This window comes from Canis lupus, chromosome 27, assembly GCF_011100685.1.
Source record: "Canis lupus familiaris isolate Mischka breed German Shepherd chromosome 27, alternate assembly UU_Cfam_GSD_1.0, whole genome shotgun sequence".
Lineage (NCBI taxonomy): Eukaryota > Metazoa > Chordata > Mammalia > Carnivora > Canidae > Canis > Canis lupus.
In genome coordinates, this window is record NC_049248.1 from 35,899,348 (window position 1) to 35,918,801 (window position 19,454).

The window sequence follows — 19,454 nt, forward strand, 5'->3', positions numbered from 1 at the left end:
GATATTTCAGGTTCAGATATCTGTAGCCTATACATGAATTTATATACATATAAAACCATATATGTACCTTAATAAAAATGAACCCACTTTCATTATTTCATTAATATTATGCCCCATTATATGTAATATGCCTCATCTATGCGATAATTCATTAGTCATTAACTTTATGACTCTACAATGAAAGTAAAGGACCTTTAATTCTAGTTCACAGCACTTAAGTATTTCAAACCAGTATTTGGGTCCAGCAGGACTTACTTGTGATCTGTGTATGATGACAGAGGCATAATTGCCCTGAGCAAGCCATTTTGCTGTGCTGGATATCTTCATCCCCGTTCCTGCCAAGTTAATGCTGAACTGCCCCTAGATCATAAACAAAACAAAATAGATGAAATTCATAAAATATTTAAGAATGCTCTTTAATAGAACACCTGAATTTCATTTATATAAGAAAGGTCTCAAATTGCTTTTCAAGGGTCTTCCTTTAAAAAATGAAAGGATATTTTTTTTTTGAGAGAGAGAGGAAGAGAGAGACAGAAACAATGCACACACAAGACAGGGGCAGAGGGAGAGGGAGGATCTTAAGCAGGCTCCATACCCAGCACTGAACTCGAGGAGGGGCTCCATCTCCTGGCCCTGAGATTATGACCTGAGCTGAAAACAGGAGTCTGATGCTTAGCCTATTGAGCCACCCAGGTGCTCCAAAATGAAAGAATATTGATACAACTTTAAGGGAAATGAACCAGCTAAAGTTTTTTTTTTTTAATTGATTGAAAAAAAAAAAAAAAAAAAGGGACGCCTGGGTGGTTCAGTGGTTCAGCACCTGCCTTTGGCCCAGGGTGTGATCCTGGAGTCCCAGGGTCAGGTCCTACATCAGGCTTCCAGCATGGAGCCTGCTTCTCCCTCTGTCTCTCTCTCTCTCTCTCTCTCTCTGTGTCTCTCATGAATAAATAAATAAAATATTTTTAAAAATAAAAAAAAATTAAAAATTGATTGCAAATAAGTCTTCTCAATACAAGACATGTGAATCAACACCATTAATGTTATTTGTGCAAAAGTAATTCTGTCCAACCCTAGGATTCTAAGACTTGACAACTAGAGCTAATGCTCCCATAGCAATGGGAAAGTCAGTCCTCACAGAAGGTGTGTTCATTAGGGATTAAGCAAGACTTTAAAATTTCTCCAATTTCTATTTTTTACCTCTTCTTTCTAACTTCCTTGATAAATTATACTTATGTAATATATTTTCTAGAACCTCCCCTTAATGTGCTCTTCTCTGTTGCCATAAAAATATTACTTCTTAACCCCCCACACAAAAGTACGGAATGTAATATTATTGCCTCAGGTATACAGCCTTTTAAAAGTGCCCAGAATTGTATGTGGGATGTGTGATGCCACATGATTTACACACGTGGTGTGTGAGCCCCCTAGTGGCTTTATGATCTAATTCTTTTCAAGACACGAGAATCATTTTCATGTCAAAATATTTCAGACTATCTCTTTTAAAAAAATTAAACCTTAACTATATGTTAATTTAAAAATGTGTGACTAAAATGGGTAAAATTTTGGCACATTTACATGATTTTTCAGTACAAAAGTACACATTGAAAAATAGAATTAATTAATCCTAATTAAGACTATTGTCAGTGTTCAAATACACATAGATTCAGAGTGATAATCTTAGATCACATCACTATATCCCATAGTCTATATCCCATATCCATAGTATATCCCACATCACTATATCCCTCATGAATCTTGAGCAGGACTATGATAAAATATTAGGGGTTACATTATGTGAATGAAAAAGTTATCTCATCATAAAAGCAAAAGTGAAGTAGATTTCAAATATATTTATAATGTAAATTATTACTATTGCTAAAGTAATTATATATCAATTTAGTTTATTGCTAAGAAGTCTGTTATTTCTTAATTAAAATAAAAGCAAATTCAAATATATTTATAATACAATTTTAATAAATTTCTCTTTAAGAGAAACAATGTTTAGATAAACACCAAAAGAAAATTTCTTATTCTATACCATATTTAGTTATGAGTTTAGAATATGACCTACACGTTTCATTGCTGTATTCTCATAGCCCAGAATAGGGTTTGGGTACTCACTTTTTTTGAATGAATTAAGTGCAGCATTACAAATATTAAATTTTAGCATTACATACACATAAGTAGACAAATACACCTCTAAACCTTTCACATGCCATGATAATGAGTGACATTAACACTACACACATTGATATTTTATATTGGTAAATACTTGAAAAATAACTAATTCTAACTACTTCTCTAATATTTGATACTTAGTCAACCTGATACAAGTTTTGCATTGAATATCATCATTATTAACTCATACTAGGTTTTTCACCAAATGAAGTCGCTTTAAAATAGAAATATATTCTGTGATGTAGATTTCCTTGACCTGCCACTTATTGAACACCCAAGTGGAGCCATACAGTGTTTTCATAATCTAAATTCTATACTTTCATTAATTCTTTGCCTCTCTCCTCAGGATTGCTTTGGAAGCATTCAAATGTGTGTGCACTGGAAGTGAAAGGGGAAAAAATCTGACTAGTGAGAGACTTAGATGGTCGTTAACACAATTGGTTGGACCCAAATGGAGCCGTACAGTGTTTTCAGACCTAAATTCTATACTTTCATAATTCTTTGCCTCTCTCCTCAGGATTGCTTTGGAAGCATTCAAATGTGTATGCACTGGAAGTAAAAGGGAAAAAAATCTGAATAGTGAGAGACTTAGATGGTCGTTAACACAATTGGTTGGACTAAAAATTATCTGTTGCTCCATTTCTCCAGAATAATTTCCATGAGCTTTGCTTATGTCCTTAGTCGTCATTAAAAAGCAACATAATACAATCTCAAAGAAATGGTAAAATGATTCATCTGAAATTTGAGGTAGTATTGATAGACATAAAAATACATTTCACTTACTCGTTCAAAATTAACTGAGTGGCAGACATGGTGTCAACTACTGTGGCACTACAAAGACAGATCTCACTCTAAATACTTTAAGTGAAGAACAGATTGGTAGTTGTTGGGGGGTTCAGGGGGATTAGGTCCTCACCCATGGTCAAAAGATTTAAACTTCCAGTTATAAGATAAATTCTGGGAATGCAATGTGCAGCCAGGTGATTATAGTTAAAATACTGCTCTGTGTATTTGAAAGTTGCTAAGAGTATAGATCTTAAAAATTCTCACCCCAAGAAAAAAAATTTGTAATTATGTGGGGTTATGGATGTGTTTTTTTTTTTTTGATGGATGTTAATTACACTTTCTGTGGTGATCATTTTGCAATACATACATAAACTACTGATTATCTTGCATACCTTACACTAACTCAATGTTATAATGATAATTATATTTCACTAAAACTGGGGGAAAATAAATTAAAAAAATATATATATATATACACACATACACATATATATAAATGTTCATTTATATGGACATACTTTATGTCCATATAACATAAAAAGGTACTGGTACATACCTATAAAACTTCAGAAGTAATAAATGATTGAATACATTATTTCAGTTCTATATATCCTTTAAGATTATAATGCAAACCACCTTAAAACCTAATCTTTAACTTAAAATTACTTCAATGTAGCTAATAAAAGTTTATTTTTTTAAAAGTAGTATGAGGTTTACCACCTCTTCTACTCTCAACATTTTTTAAGACTAGGCAAAAACATAAGAAGTAAAATTCTAATAGCAAAATCAAAAGTGGAAGGTGATTCAAAGATCCAATAATTCAACAAATTACTCCTTGAGTAATTTACTGCATCAAAAAAAAAAAAGATATGAGAAGAACCATAGACATAGATACAAGTTCTTTTTTTCTTTTAAATACAAGTTCTAATGTTCTACTTCTCTTTTTGACTGGTTCATGTGTACTCATTACATCATCATACTTTCATAATTTTAGAACATGTTGTACATATTTTATTATGAATGGGATCTATAATCTAATGCAATTCCAATAAAATTCCATTGGAGTTTTTGTAGCTCTAGAGAAGTGATTTTTTAAAAGATTTTATTTTATTTTGTTTATTTATATATTTATTTATTAGAGAGAGAGAAGGGGAGAAAGAGAATAAGCAGGGAGAGTGACAGGCAGAGGGAGAGCGAGAAGCAGACTCCTCACTAAGCAGAGAGCCCAATGACATACGACATATGGGGCTTAATCCCAGGACCCTGGGGATCATGACCTGAGCCAACTGAGCCACCCAGGCACCCCTAGAGAACTGATTTTAAAATTTATATGAAAAGACAAAATAGTTAATACCATTTTTAAAAAGAATAACCTTGAGGAGCCCACACTACCTTATTTTAATGCTCATTGTAAAGCTTTCATTACCAAGACACTACTGTAAAAGATAAGTAGATCAATGGAACAGAATAGTCCAGAAATACACCCACATAAATATGTCCACTTGGCTTCTGACAAAGATGGAAAGGTAATTAAATGGAGAAAATACTGTCTTTTCAACAAATGGTATTTGGACAACTGGATGTCTACATGTAAACACCATCAGATTTCACACAAAATTAATTCAAAATCAATCATACGTCTAGGTGTAAAACTATAAAACTATACAAATTTTTGAAGGAAATGAGAAAATCTTGGTAACTTAGAGTTAGTCAAAGACTTCTTCAATATGAAACTAAATACACAACCCATATAGGAAAAAATAATAAAATTTGATTTCATTAACATTTAAAATTTTTGCTGTGTGAAAGACACTTAAAAGAAAGATAGAGTTCAGACCAGGAAAAATATTTGCAAATGCCATATGTAACAAAGGACTTGCATCTATGATATGTAAAGGACTCTTAAAACTGAACAGTAGGAAATGAACAATCCAGTTTTTAAAATGGGCAAATGACTCGAACATACACTTCACCAAAGTGGATATGCAGATAACCAATAAACAGATGAAAGTTACTTAACATCTTTAACCATTAGTAAAATGCAAATTAAAACCACAGTGAAATTCCATAGGATATGGCGGGGGGCGGGGGGAGGGCAAAAAACTTGACATTACTAAGTGCTGATAGGGAAGCAAAGCAACTAGAACTTTAATTTTCACTAGTGGGAATACAAAATAGTATAGCTATTCTATAAATCAGTTTGGTATTTCTTATAAATTAAATATACACATACTATAGGACCCTATAATTCCATTCATAGGGTATTTATCTCAGAAAAATGAAAATATATGTTTACACAAACACCTGTACACAAATGTGCATATCAGCTCTATTCATAATCTTCCCAGACTATAATCAACCCATATTCTTCCAATGGATGAATAGGACAACTGTATAGCATTGGTATGATGGGATAATATTCTTAGCAATAAAAAAGGAACAAATTACTGACACATGCAACAACACAGGTGAATCTCAAAGGCATTATGCTGAGTGAAGAAAGTCAATCTTAAAAGGTTATATACTATATGACTCCATTTATATAACATTTGTATGACATTCCAGAAAAGGCAAACCCATGGCAACAGAAAAGAGATCAGTGTTTACCAGGAGTTAGGTCCAAGGGAGAAATTGACTTCAGGAAAGGAATGTGATGGAACTGTCCTATACACTAATTATGATGGTGGTAAGATGAATCTGTCCATACGTTAAAACTGCATATTAAAAAAGGTAATTTTCTGTATGTTACAAACTTTTTAAATGTGAATGGGTATAACATTTATTTAAAGAATAAAATTTTCAATTCACTTACAAACAAAACCCAACAACATGTTATATGCAAGAGCTACTTAACATGTTATATGCCCATGAAATAACATGATTCATAAAGGCTAAAATTAAAAAGGTAAGCAAAAAAATATACCAGGAAAATGATCATAAAAAAAGAAGGGCAGCAATCCTCAGGGACAAAGTAGAATTCATGTCTCAAATGAGGAAAACATGACCAATAAGTAATAGAAACCATGATCTACAATGAAGAAATAACATATAAATATCATGAATTGAATAACACAGCAACTTTTATGAAGCAAAATGACAGGAGATGCAAGTAGACATTGATACGTAGAGACCCTCAATAGGAAATTTTAATATACCACTTTTAGTAACAAGGCAGACCAAAGAGGCAAAAATAAAGAGAGAGATAATCTAAACAATATAATCAAAAAGGTTGACCTTATGGATATATATCAAAGTCTATGTCCTTGTAGTAAAAAAAAAATACATGTTCAAAATATTTAACTGGCCCCGAATATTCAAAATAGATGCTGGCCATGATCTATTGACGTTGGCTCAATGTGGTTATTTCTCTTGCTCTTATGTGATCAGTATTAATTACAAAAGAGCTGAAGATATACGCATTAGGTTTTATTGTCAAATTTTTGTGGCTTTTTGAAAAGTACCAAACATTTTACTTTACTTCACTTTTGATATATGTATTCTAAAGTCATCACACTCCTTAATTTCATCTTATATTGCAATGTGGCAAGGTTTATTTTCCCTAAAGAGTGCCATATGTATCCATTCTCTTTTTAGCATTCATGTCCCAGAGTGCCCTGTCATATGCAAACACAGAGGATGTGGTTTTGATGAATCCCAAACAAAATAACTTCTTTCTGTGACATCAAACATCTGGAGAGTATTCATGCAAATGTTGTATAACTTAACACAGAATCTGGTTTATATATTTGACAGAATATCTCTAGGAACACAGGACATTTTGTATTTTTGGTAACAGAAACCTCAGTCAGTTGAATAGAGAATGAATATAGATAGGCAAAGTTTCTATCGACAGCACATACCTAATCTATGCCCCAAAACATCTAATTTTGGAAATAAAACTTTGCATTCCAGAAATGTCTGGAGAATTACATGAGGGAGTCATCTCACCTTGATGAGCAGAGAGGAATATTTTTATTACTGTACTGGTTCTGCCTCTGATTTTCTCAAGGTTCTTGGGCAGGTTATTAATATAGTTTGTTCTCTCAACTATAAAGAGAAAATCTTGAGATACTACAGGGGACAAAAAGAGGCTACGTTGAAATTGAATAAAAGGAGTTAGAAATTAATGGAAATAGCTATATTACCATTTGAAAATCTGATTGTGCTAACACCTCTTATTCAGGTTCCATGCTCATCAAGAAATATTCTGTTTATACTAATTAGCTTAATGTTATTTCCCATTAGGAAAGTTAAATGAGATAAAAATTTTGATTCCACTTGACAGTTATACAATTTACTTGATATCAGCCCTCTTAGGAATTTTGTTGATGTCTTATTGACCAGACCTCAGAGAGTCACATTCTGGGAAGTAGATCAATCATCTGATAGGTCAATATGAATGAAGTAGGAAAGGAGAAGAATGAACACAGATAAAGCTAACCAGCTTCAAAGAAATGAATGAGAGCATGAGCCTCCTCTGCCAAGCTTTCTACCTTTAAAAATATAGCAAAGAGAGGAAACACTTCTAGCATGACAACTTGAGGAGTCCTGTGGCCTCACTCTCCAGCAAAACCATCATAAATTTTGTATAACTAATTTTATAAAAATTATGAAATATAACATCTGTTTAAGGTCTCTGAAAATTATACTAAGGTTAAACAACAAGTGGAAAAAATTAATTCACAAAAATCTGTATCTAGGTAAGGACAAACATCTGTGACATTTGAACCATGACTTGCCCTTTCCTCCTCCTACCTCAGCAAAATGACAGTTTTACTCTTGATGGGAACATTAAGACTATATGTCTTCAGCTCCTTGTTAGGATTAAGTTTTCTCCCTAGGAGGGGCAAACCACCAGCAATTCTCATCTGACCCATCTCTGCACCACAGAAGCTCCATTATAGGCAAGGGTGGCCGAAGGTCTGAAGCTCCTGTCTATCACTCAGTTCCTACTCATAGAACAGAAGATCTACTCCAGGCACCCTAGGCTAAGAACACAAGGCTCAAATCACCCTCATTCAAAATTAATAGTAGGGCAGAGGTTCTATGCTGAGATGGGCAAGCCAAAAAGACCAGCAGCTACAGCTATTGCTCAGCATCCTGCTTAAAAAACTGGGATTGTTACTCTGAGAAGTTGTCCTATCCCTAGATCCACAGAATTGGTACAATGTTTCCTCCTTAGGAGAGTCAAGATATAAGGACAAAAAGTTCCATAGCATTTTTTAAGGAGTATGAGCTTACTTGAGAGAGAACACAGGAGAATTTCAAGTCTAAAAATGCTACTGAAAACAAGACTTTCATGGTGTTCATCTAAGAGGAGGATGGTGATAGCTCAATGAGAGCAACAAGCAAAATGGTAGATCAAATTGGAGTTTAAGAGAGAGAACCAAGCAAAGAGGCAGCTAAGAATGCTCCTTTTGAGGTCTAACTTGATCTCAAAGCCTGACCCATAATACCACCCTGGCCAAAGGGCTTAAGTTTAGTTGGATCAGACCATGGAGTAATTTACTCCTCCAGGATGTAACTGAAAGAATAGAGCAATCATCTAGCAATTAGTGGAGGCTAAGAGCTGAGTATGGTATCAGCAGATCAGACCAGTTTAAAAACTTAATGGGAGTCAAGAAAGAGACAGAGATCCCAGCTAAAAATACTATCATTCCAGGAGGATCAGAGTAACTATACATGTCCAAGGCTATGCCTTCCAAGGAATGACATCTATGACTATCCACTACAGGGAAAAGAGATGTCACTGAAATAGTCCATCCAAAAAGCTGAGAAATAGGTAAGGAAGCAAACAATGTCCTAAAATAGAGGAGAGATTAATGCCCACAGTTACTTAAATACATTACCTAAAATGCCCAGTTTTCAACAAAAAACTGAGTTTTGTGAAGAAATTGGAAAAGATGACTCATATTCAGGAGAGAAGGGCAATAGAAACTGCCTTTGAGAGGTTTCAGATGTCTGGCTGAGCAGATAAAGACTTCAAAGCAGCTATTATAAATATGTTCAAAGAGCTAAAGAAAACCACGTTTTAAAGAAAGGTATGATAATGTCTCATCAAACAGAGAATATCTATACAAAGACAGAAGTTACATTTAGAAAAAGAGCAAAAGGACAATTCTGGAGTTGAAATGTACAAAAACCAAAGATAAAAGCTTCACGAGATGGGCTCAAACAGTAGATTGAAGCAGGCAGAAGAAAGAATTGAACAGATATCAACAGTGAATCTGAAGAAAGAAAAAAGAATTAAAAAAAATAAAGAGAGCCTCAGAGATACAAGGGTACACCATTAAATGCACCAACATATGCATAATGGGAGTACCAGAAGGAAAGGAGAAAGGAGAAGAAATTATGTTTGAATAAATAATGTCTGAAAAAATTTCAAATTTGGTAAAATGCATTAACCTATACATCCAAGAAGCTCAATAGATTCCAAGTTTGGTAGATACATAGAGATCTACATCTAAATATGTGATACGAAAGTTGATGAAAGTCAAAGACAAAGAAAATCTGAAAACCATCAGGAGATAAATTACCTCATACATAAGAACCCCAAAAAGATAAATAGCTGACTTCCATGTTTTTATCTAGAAGCCAGAATAGAGTGGGATGACATATTTAAAGTGCTGAAATATAAAAACTGTAAGTTGAAAATTTTATAACAAGCAAATCAATCTTTCAAGAATGAAGACATTTCCAGATAAACAAAACAGAGAGGATTTTTCACTAGTAGACCTGTTTCAGGAGACATGCTAAAGGAAGTTCTTCAAGCTGAAACGAATACCAGACATTAATGCAAAACAACCAAAGAACCCTGGTAATGGTAATTGTGTAGTAATGGTAATTGTGCAAGCCACTGTAATTGCACATTTCTTTTCCTTTCTTCCCTTACTTATTTTAAAACAATTGTACAAACTAATAATATGATCATATCATTGACCTATAATGTACAGAAATTTAATATATTTGATAACAATGACAAAAATGAGGCAAGTGGAAGCAAAGCTGTTTGGGAATAAGGAAATGACACCAGCTTATAGCTCAAATCCACAGGAAGAAAAGAAGAAAACTAGAAATGCTAAATATAAAGGCTCACGTAAAAATCTCTGTGAATATGTAATTCCTATCATTACTTCTCTCATATTCTCTGAAAAACATAAATTTGTATAAAGTTATTATAAAAAGGTATTGCCAGTTTATTACACACATAGATTGTATAACAAATATAACACCACAAAAGGGAAGAGCACATAAAGGAGTAATGTTTTTATATTTCACTGAAATTAGGTAGTATAAATCTGAAGTTGATACTGATGTGTATCATAAACTCTTAAATAGCAACTAAGAAAGAAATTTTAAAAATGTGAAAAAATTATTACGGAAATGAAAATGTTACATTCAATAAATTCAATTGATAAAAAAGAAAGCAGTAATGAAGGACTGGAGGAAAAAAACAACATAAGACATATAGAAAACAATAAGTAAAATGGCAAATATAAATCCAGAAATATCAATATCATTAAACAATTCAAATCAAAGGCACAGATTCAATAAAGTGCTCTGTATAGGAGACACTCTTAAGATCCAAAGATATAAATAGGTTAAAAGTAAATGGGATAAAATTATATATCATGCACTATCTGTGAACTGAGGGGCCATTCTAATGCCAGATAAATTAGGCCTTTAAAACAAACAAAAATGCTACTTCAGATAAAGAAGAATATTTTATAATGATAAGAGTATCAATATATCAGGAAATTATGACGAATTATAATCATAATCATATACAAAAAGGCAAAGTAAACTAACCAAATACAAAGTAAATGAAACAATAAGATTAAAGTAAGAAATAGACAATTCAATAATAATAATTGCAAACTTTTAGTGAATAGAACAGCTAGGCAGAAGGTCCACAAGGTAATGGAAAAGTTGAACCATACTTCAAACCAACTAGGCCTGACAAACATCTATAGAATATTTCACTGACAACAGAATACACATTCTTTCCAAGCACATATTGAACATTTTCCAGAATAGCCATATGCTATGTCATAAAACAAGACTCAATGCATTTAAGAGGTATTAAGAATATACAAAGTGTATTTTCCAATCACAGTGGAAAAAACTCAATAAGAGAAGGAAATTTGGGAAATTCACAAATATGTGGGCGTCAAACACTACACACTTAAAGAACCAATGAGTCATTGAAGACCTCACACATGATAATGGAAAATACTTTAAGATGAAAATGAACACACCACATACCAAAACTCATAGAATGCAGCAAAATAAACACATAAAGGGAAATTTAAATCTGGAAATGCTTACATTAAAAGAGAAAAAAGATATATCAAAAACCTAATTTTCCACCTTAAAACACTGGAAAAAGAGCAAATTAAAGCAAGCAGAAATATAGAAATAATAAAGAAATAGTCTGAAAATTGATTAAATAAATAAAAAATAGAGAAAATCAATAAAATCAAGTGTTGTTCTCTTTGTTCCTACAAACATCAAACCTACAAACCTATCAAAACTAAAGCAGGAAGAAATAGTATATTCAAACAGACCAATTACCAGCAATAAAGTGGAATTAATAATCAAAAAACTCCCCAAAAACAAAAGTGCAGGATTAGATAGCTTCACAGGTAAATTCTACCAAATATTTAAAGAGTTAAAAAGTATTCTCCTCAAACTGTTAAAAAAAATACAAGAGAAAGGAAAGCTTCCAAGCTTATTCTATGATGGCGATATCATTCTGATACAAAAACCAGATAAAGACACCACAAATAAAAGAAGTATAGGCCAGTATCTCTGATGAACATAGATGCAAAAATCCTCAACCAAACACTAGCAGACTGAATTCAACAATACATTAAAAAAATCATTCACGATGATCAAATGGGATTTATTCCTGGGATGTAATGGTGGTTCAATATCCATAAAACAAATATGATACATCACATCAACAAGAGAAAGGATAAAAACAATATGATTATTTCAATAGATGCATAAAAGCATTTGACAAAGTACCACATCCATTCATGTTAAAAAAGAAAACCCTCTGCAAAGCAAGTATAGTGGGAACATTCTTGAATATAATAAAGACCTTACATTAAAAATTCATAGCCAATATTATACTTAACAGTGAAAAACTGAGAGCTTTCCCCCTAAAACCAGGAACAAGACAAGGATGTCCACTCTCACCACTTTTATTCAATATAGCACTGGAAGTCCTAGCCACAGCACTCAGATAACAAAAAGAAATAAGCATCCAAATTGATAAGGAAGAAGTAAAGCTCTCACTATTTACAGATGATATGAGATTGAATATAGAAACCCTAAATACTCCACCAAAAAACTACTAGAACTGATAAATGGGTTCAACGTACAGAAACTTGTTACATTCCCACATACTAATAATGAAGCAGCAAAAAGTGAAATTAAGAAAACAATCCCAATTATAATTATACCAAAAAGAATTTAAAAATCTAGGAATGAACTAAACCAAAGAAGTAAAAGACGTATACTCTGAAAACTATAAAACATTGATGAAAGAAATTGAAGACAATACAAAAAATGGACAGATATTCCATGCTCAAGGACTGGGAGAAGAAATATTGTATAAATGTCATACTACCTGAAACAATCCATAGATTGGGCAGCCCAGGTGGCTCAGTGGTTTGGTGCTGCCTTTGGCCCAGGGCCTGATCCTGGGGACCCACGTCGGGCTCCCTGCATGGAGCCTGCTTCTCCCTCTGCCTCTCAGAGAGAAACCTCTCTGTGTCTCTCATGAATGAGTGAATAAAATCTTTTTAAAAAATAAAACAATTGCTATCAAAACACCAACAGTATTTTTCACAGAACTAGAACAAACCTAAAATTTGTATGGAATCACAAAAGATTTTGAACAACCAAGTGATCTTGAAAAAGAGTAACAAAACTGGAGGTATCACAATTCCGACTTCACATTGTATTATAAACTGTAGCGATCAAAATAGTATGGTACTAACACAAAAATAGATGCATAGATCAATGGAATAGAATAGAAAACCTCAGAAATAAACCCAAGATTATACATTCAATTAATTTTTGACAGAGGAGGAATGACTATGTAATGGGAAAAAGACAGTCTTTTCAACAACTGGTGTTGGGGAAACTGGACAGCTACATGCAAAAGAATGAAGCTGGGCCATTTTCTTGCACCATACACAAAAATAAACTCAAAATGGATTAAATACCTAAATGTGAGACCTGAAACCATAAAAATTCTGGAAGAGAGCCTAGGCAGTATTTTCTCTGACACTGGCCATAGCAACATTTTTCTAGATATGTCTCCTGAGGCAAGAGAAACAAAAGCTAACAAACTATTGGGACTACATCAAAATAAAAAGCTTCCGCACAGCAAAGGAAACAATCAACAAAACTAAAAGGAAACCTACTGAATGGGAGAAGGTATTTGCAAATGACATATCCAATAAAGGATTAGTATCCAAAATATATAAAGAACTTATATAACTCAACGCCAAAAAAACCCTAAAATAATCCAACAACAGAATGGGCAGAAGACATGAACAGATGTTTCTCCAAAGAAAACATACAGATGACCAACAGACACATGAAAAGATGTTCATCATCATTCATCACCAGGGAAATGCAAATCAAAACCACAATGACATATCACCTCATACCTGTCAGAATGACTAAAATCCACACAAGAAACAAGTGTTGGTGAAGATGTGGAGAAAAAGGAATCCTCATACATTGTTGTTGAAAAAGCAAACTGGTACAACCACTGTGGAAAACAGTATGGAGTTTCCTCAAAAAATTAAAAATAGAACTACCATATGATCCAGTAATTGCACTACCTCTGAAATACAAAAACACTAATTCAAAGTGATATGTGCACCCTTATGTTTGTTGCAGCATTATTTACAATAGTCAAGTTATGGAAGCAGCCCAAACATTCATCAACAGATGAATAAAGAGGAGGTGGTGTATTAAAAAAAATAATATATATATATGAATATTACCCAGTCACAAATAAGAATGAAATCTTCTCATTTGCAACAACATGGATAGATCCAGAGAGTATAATGCTCAGTGAAATAAGTCATAAAGACACATGCATATAATTTCACTCATATGTGGAATTTAAGAAACAAAACAAAGGAAAAAAGAGACAAACAGAAAAAAAGGCTTTTAACTACAGAGAACTAACTGATGGTTACCAGAGGGGAGGTGGGTGAAATGGGTGAAATAGGAGAGTAGGATTAAAAACGCATTTATCATGATGAGCACTGAGTAATGTATAGAATCATTGGATCACTGTATTTATACAGCTGCAGTTTAACACTGTATATCAATTATACTGGAATTAAAATTTGATAAAAAGAAAAAAAAGAATTAATTATTCACAAATTGTTCCAAAAAAGTAGAAGAGGAGGGAATACTTCCTAATTCACTTTACAAGGCTAGCATTTCCCTAATATCAAAACCAGATAAGGACCTCAAAAGAAAATTATTAGGCCAGTATCTATTATGAAAATAGATGAGAGATTCTCAACAAATCAAATCAAATCTAGCAACATATGAAAAGAATTACACTCCATGGCCAAATGGGATTTCTCCCAGGAATGTAAGGTTGTTTCAACATAACGATAGTCAACCAGTGAGATACACCACAACACTGCAAGAATGGACAACAACCATAGGATCACCTCAGTACGTGGAGAAGAAGCATTTCAAAAACTGTTTCATGATAAACCCATTTAAATTAGGAATAGAAGAGCACTTTCTCAACTTGACTGAAGGTATCTACAACACATTCACAGCTAACACACTTAACGATGGACTGAATGCTTTTCTCATAAAATCAGGAATAAGACAAGTATGTCTACTCTCATCACTTTTACTTAACACTGCTATGGAAGTTTTAGACAGGGTAAGGAGGCAAGATAAAAAATAAATAGTATCCATATTGCCAAGGAAGAAGTAAAACTATGTTTATTTGTAGATGACATCACTGTGTATATAGAAAATCCCAAAGAATTCAATAAAAAACTATTATAACTAAGAAATGGGTTCAGCAGGGTTGCAGGATAAAAGACCAATTTATAAAAACCATAGGTAAAAAATAGTGATTTATTTGGGCCCCAGATATGGGGGCTCTTTTTAGTAGACAAGTCTCTCTTGTCAGAAGCCTTCTTTATCTTGAGCTGGAATCCTCTCCTCTATTTATGCCTCTTGGGATAACACACTGATCTCATTCCTCTTTCATGGAGCTCTTTAAATATTTAAAGATAGTTACCATACCTTCCCATTCTGTCCCTAGCTACTTTCATTTTCCTTATGTGACATGATTTAAACCCTCCTTTTTTTCCCTGGGTTTTGCCTCCTATCTCTAGATATATTAATAATTTACCTTTTTCAGAAATTTAAAATCTTTAGATGTCAATATTGTGTTTGGGTATTTCATGATTACATGGAATGGTTTAGAAATTACTCCATAATCTACATGAGTCATACTGAATTCATGGTGGTTGGATAAAATACCTAGGTCTTTTTCATATGACGTCACTGGATTTTATTTGCATTTCTGGACCTAAAATTTATAAATTTATTCCAGTTAAGTTTTTCTTATTAATTTGAGCCCATACTTCTAATGTGTTCGCTCTCCTTTACGTGTCCTTCTATAGTATAGAAATGCCCTCTCTTTTCAATATAAGCATACCTTCTCCGTCATATGATGAAAACAGTGACTCGGACATTCCAAGAAGAGAATGCTCTGGCAAATCAGTAGCTATTCCTCTTTAAAATATCAGTATTATAATTATTACTTTTTGTACATGATTTTTTCAGTTAGTTCCAAACCTACCTAACAATGCCATATTACTCTGGCTTACGTTTCTCCATTTGATTATAACACTGTTTTTCACATAGACTACAAAATCTCTTGTTAAAAATGAGATGATAAATTTCTTCTAGAAAGCATACTCTATACTGGAAATCACAGAGGTGGCATAAAGGGTGTATGAAAAGAACTCTGAAAATAAAAAATAAAACAAGAATAAAGTCATGGAAATTTACCATTTCACAAATAAAAGAAAATTACTCTGGGATTGGTACAGACCCAGACAGCTAATATAACCAATGTTAGCAGCAGTATAGGAAGGTCACATGCTTGTGATCCATTCCTTCACTTTAGGTATATCCATTCATTTCCATTGGTTGGAAAGGTTAAAAATGAAATGTATGATGAAAGGAGAAATAGGTTCTTAACAATTTGAAATCCTTGTTATTTATTATACACCTTTCAAACAAACCTAAAATTGGCAACAATGGTTATCCTCCAAATTTTATCTCTAACCTTTGAAATAAAATTCATACAGGAAATTCACGTTTCTCTATTTACTTATGTTTCTTGCAATATTCTGGTCAAGAAAACTAAGAGAAACAGTATCCATTTATTTTTTCATAGTGAGGGAAAAATAAACAAATATGAAATACCTGTGGGCATCTGGCAGCACTATAGCAATCTCCAGCTGTGGCAAATGGCACTGCTTTTCCAAATATTGTCTGGGCAAAAAGAAGATCTGTGGCTAAAAAAATAAATGAAGCTTTTCAGCATTGAGGCATTGTATATTTTTCAAACTTCACTGCAAAACATACAGTCTTCATATTATATTCTTAAATATATTTATATAATTAGTTCAAAATTTTAAGCAAATGTGCTATGCAATTATAGTATATAACACGTCATATTTTCAATAAAAATTTTTAATACAAAAATGTTCATCTCAAAAATTGCCCTAAAAATGGCAGATACTTGTGTAATTAATCCAGAAGTTTTGTTTTTTTTTTTAAACTCAAAATGGATGAAAGATCTAAATGTGCAACAAGATTCCATCAAAATCCTAGAGGAAAACACAGGCAACACCCTTTGAACTTGGCCACAGCAACTTCTTGCAAGATATATCTATGAAGCAAGGTAAAAGAAAAGCAAAAATGAACTATTGGGACTTAACCAAGATAAAAAGCTTCTGCACAGGGTAGCCCTGGTGGCGCAGTGGTTTAGTGCCGCCTGCAGCCCGGGGTGTGATCCTGGAGACCCAGGATCGAGTCCCACGTCAGGCTTCCTGCATGGAGCCTGCTTCTCCCTCTGCCTGTGTCTCTGCCTCTCTCTCGCTCTCTCTGAATGAATAAATAAATAAATATTTTTTAAAAAAAAAGCTTCTGCACAGCAAAAGAAACAGTCAACAAAACTAAAAGACAACCTACAGAATGGGAGAAGATATTTGCAAATGACTTATCAGATAAAGGGCTAGTATCCAAGATCTAGAAAGAACTTATTAAACTCAACAACAAAGAAGCAAACAATCCAATCATGAAATGGGCAAAAGACATGAACAGAAATCCCACAGAGGAAGACATAGACATGGTAGTGAAAGGGAGGTGGGCGGGGGGTTGGGGTGACTGGGTGATGGGCACTGAAGGGGGCACTTGTCGGGATGAGCACTGGGTGTTATGCTAAATGTTGGCAAATTGAACTCCAATAAAAAAATTTTAAAATAAATAAATAAAACTAAATGCCTTATATTTTACTTTATAGTGAATATCTAAAATAAAATGCAAGAGCAAATTATAGAAGAAAAAACATTAAAGGTTAATACATCATGACAATATATATGACAATATATATGATGCTTATAGACAATATATATGATGTATATCAATTCACTTAGGCAACTGAAATACAAAAACATCCAGCTAAAACATTTGCTTTTTTGATTTCTAATATACTGCATTACATTATTATTTTCTTTTGAATCTGACTTTTGCTAACATTGTTAGTGTGTCTCTTCCCAACATCATGTACAATGAGCTCAGGTTGGTAGTTCAAAGTTAGCATGGTGGGGATATATTTAACCATGAACATTGGCAAATGCTATGAACCATTTTTTTCCTGGTTGTTAAATGCTGGTTGTTAAACATTTATCCACACACCACTGCTTATCCTGGCACTTATGGGTTAGGCTGAGGCAGGCAGACACAACTTTCAAATCAAGCATCCTTTGATACTATCTCCCTCATCATTGCCTGGACAACCCATAGATACCCATAGATAGCTCTAACTCAGCGTGCCCAAACTAAATGCATTAATTATCTTTTTCTCCAAACTTATTTCTTCTGCTATATTTCTCATATCACTGAACTATATCAGTGGTATTTTGGAAATCTTTTTAAATATTCTATGTTGCAAATCCTCATATTCCTTCTGTCTGAAAGTCCTACAGAGTGTACCTCTTTAATACTTCACAAAGGCTCCCTATTCTTTTTTTTTTAAGATTTTATTTATTTATTCATGAGAAACACAGAGAGAGGAGAGAGAGAGAGAGAGAGAGAGAGAGAGGCAGAGACACAGGGAGAGGGAGAAGCAGGCTCCATGCAGGGAGCTTGATGTGGGACTCGATCCCAGGTCTCCAGGATCACGCCCTGGACTGAAGGCGGCGCTAAACTGCTGAGCCACCCGGGCTGCCCAAGGCCCCCTATTCTGAACCATGTCTTATTTTAAGCCTGCATCACTTTCTTTTTTTTTTTTTTTAAGATTTTTTATTTATTTATGAGAGATACAGAGAGAAGGGTAGAGACATAGGCAGAGAGAGAGAAGCAGGCTTCCTGCTGGGAGCCCAATGTAGGACTCGATCCCAGGACTCCGGGATCATGCCCTAAGCCAAAGGCAGACACTCAACCACTGAGCCACCTAGGCATCCCAAGCCTGCATCATTTTCTATCTGGATTATTAGATTAGCTTCTTACCTATTTTCATGGATACAATTTGTTCTCCAAGTTTTGTCCCTCTTTTGCTGAAACCGTCCCCCAGTGGTTTCTCATAACTTTTAAGATTCAAATTTGTAGTTAGTATACATTGTTCTTTATGATCTGCTCTCTGGGAACTTCTCTAACCAGCTGCCATCCCCCAACTTCCACTTAATTCATTCTTAGAGAAAAATGAACTTTTTTATTCTTTAATGGAAACAATTGATTCATCTTTCCTGGCTTCTGTTTATGCTGTTCCCTTCTCCTGAAACTCCTTTTCTCCACTTCAGTTAATTCAAATTTGTCTTCAAGATTTCCTCAAGATGGCTTGTTGGGGAAAGTTAAAGACTTTTTATTCAACAAATACTTATTTAGAATCTATTATGTATTGGATATTATTAAGTACTCTAAGAACACATCAGTGGAGGAAACCGAGGCTGATGGAACCTGAGTCCTACCAGAGAGAGACAGGTAATAAAGTAAACGTTACATTATACTAGGGGTGATAACTGCTATAGAAAAAAATACAACAAATTCGTTTAAAAAATGGAGAGAAGGGGATTTTAGGAGTAGAGAGTGTTCCAGGATGACCTAATTGAGGAGGTGAAATTAAGCAGAAACCCAAAAGAAATAAAGGAGTAAACCATATAGGTAACTATACACAACTGTTCCAG

General features: G+C 33.8%; 1 protein-coding gene across 4 annotated transcripts in view; it reads right to left on the minus strand.

Moving 5' to 3' along the window:
• ADAMTS20 (ADAM metallopeptidase with thrombospondin type 1 motif 20) overlaps positions 1-19,454 on the minus strand; it is a 162,947-nt gene that overhangs the window by 4,109 nt on the left and 139,384 nt on the right. For all 4 annotated transcript variants that reach the window (XM_038577378.1, XM_038577379.1, XM_038577380.1 and 1 more), the window contains 2 exons: positions 16,471-16,562; positions 256-360 (listed from right to left, as the gene is read on the minus strand). In XM_038577378.1, the coding sequence (XP_038433306.1) occupies positions 256-360; positions 16,471-16,562 (197 nt within the window). The remainder of the gene's footprint in view (positions 1-255; positions 361-16,470; positions 16,563-19,454) is intronic.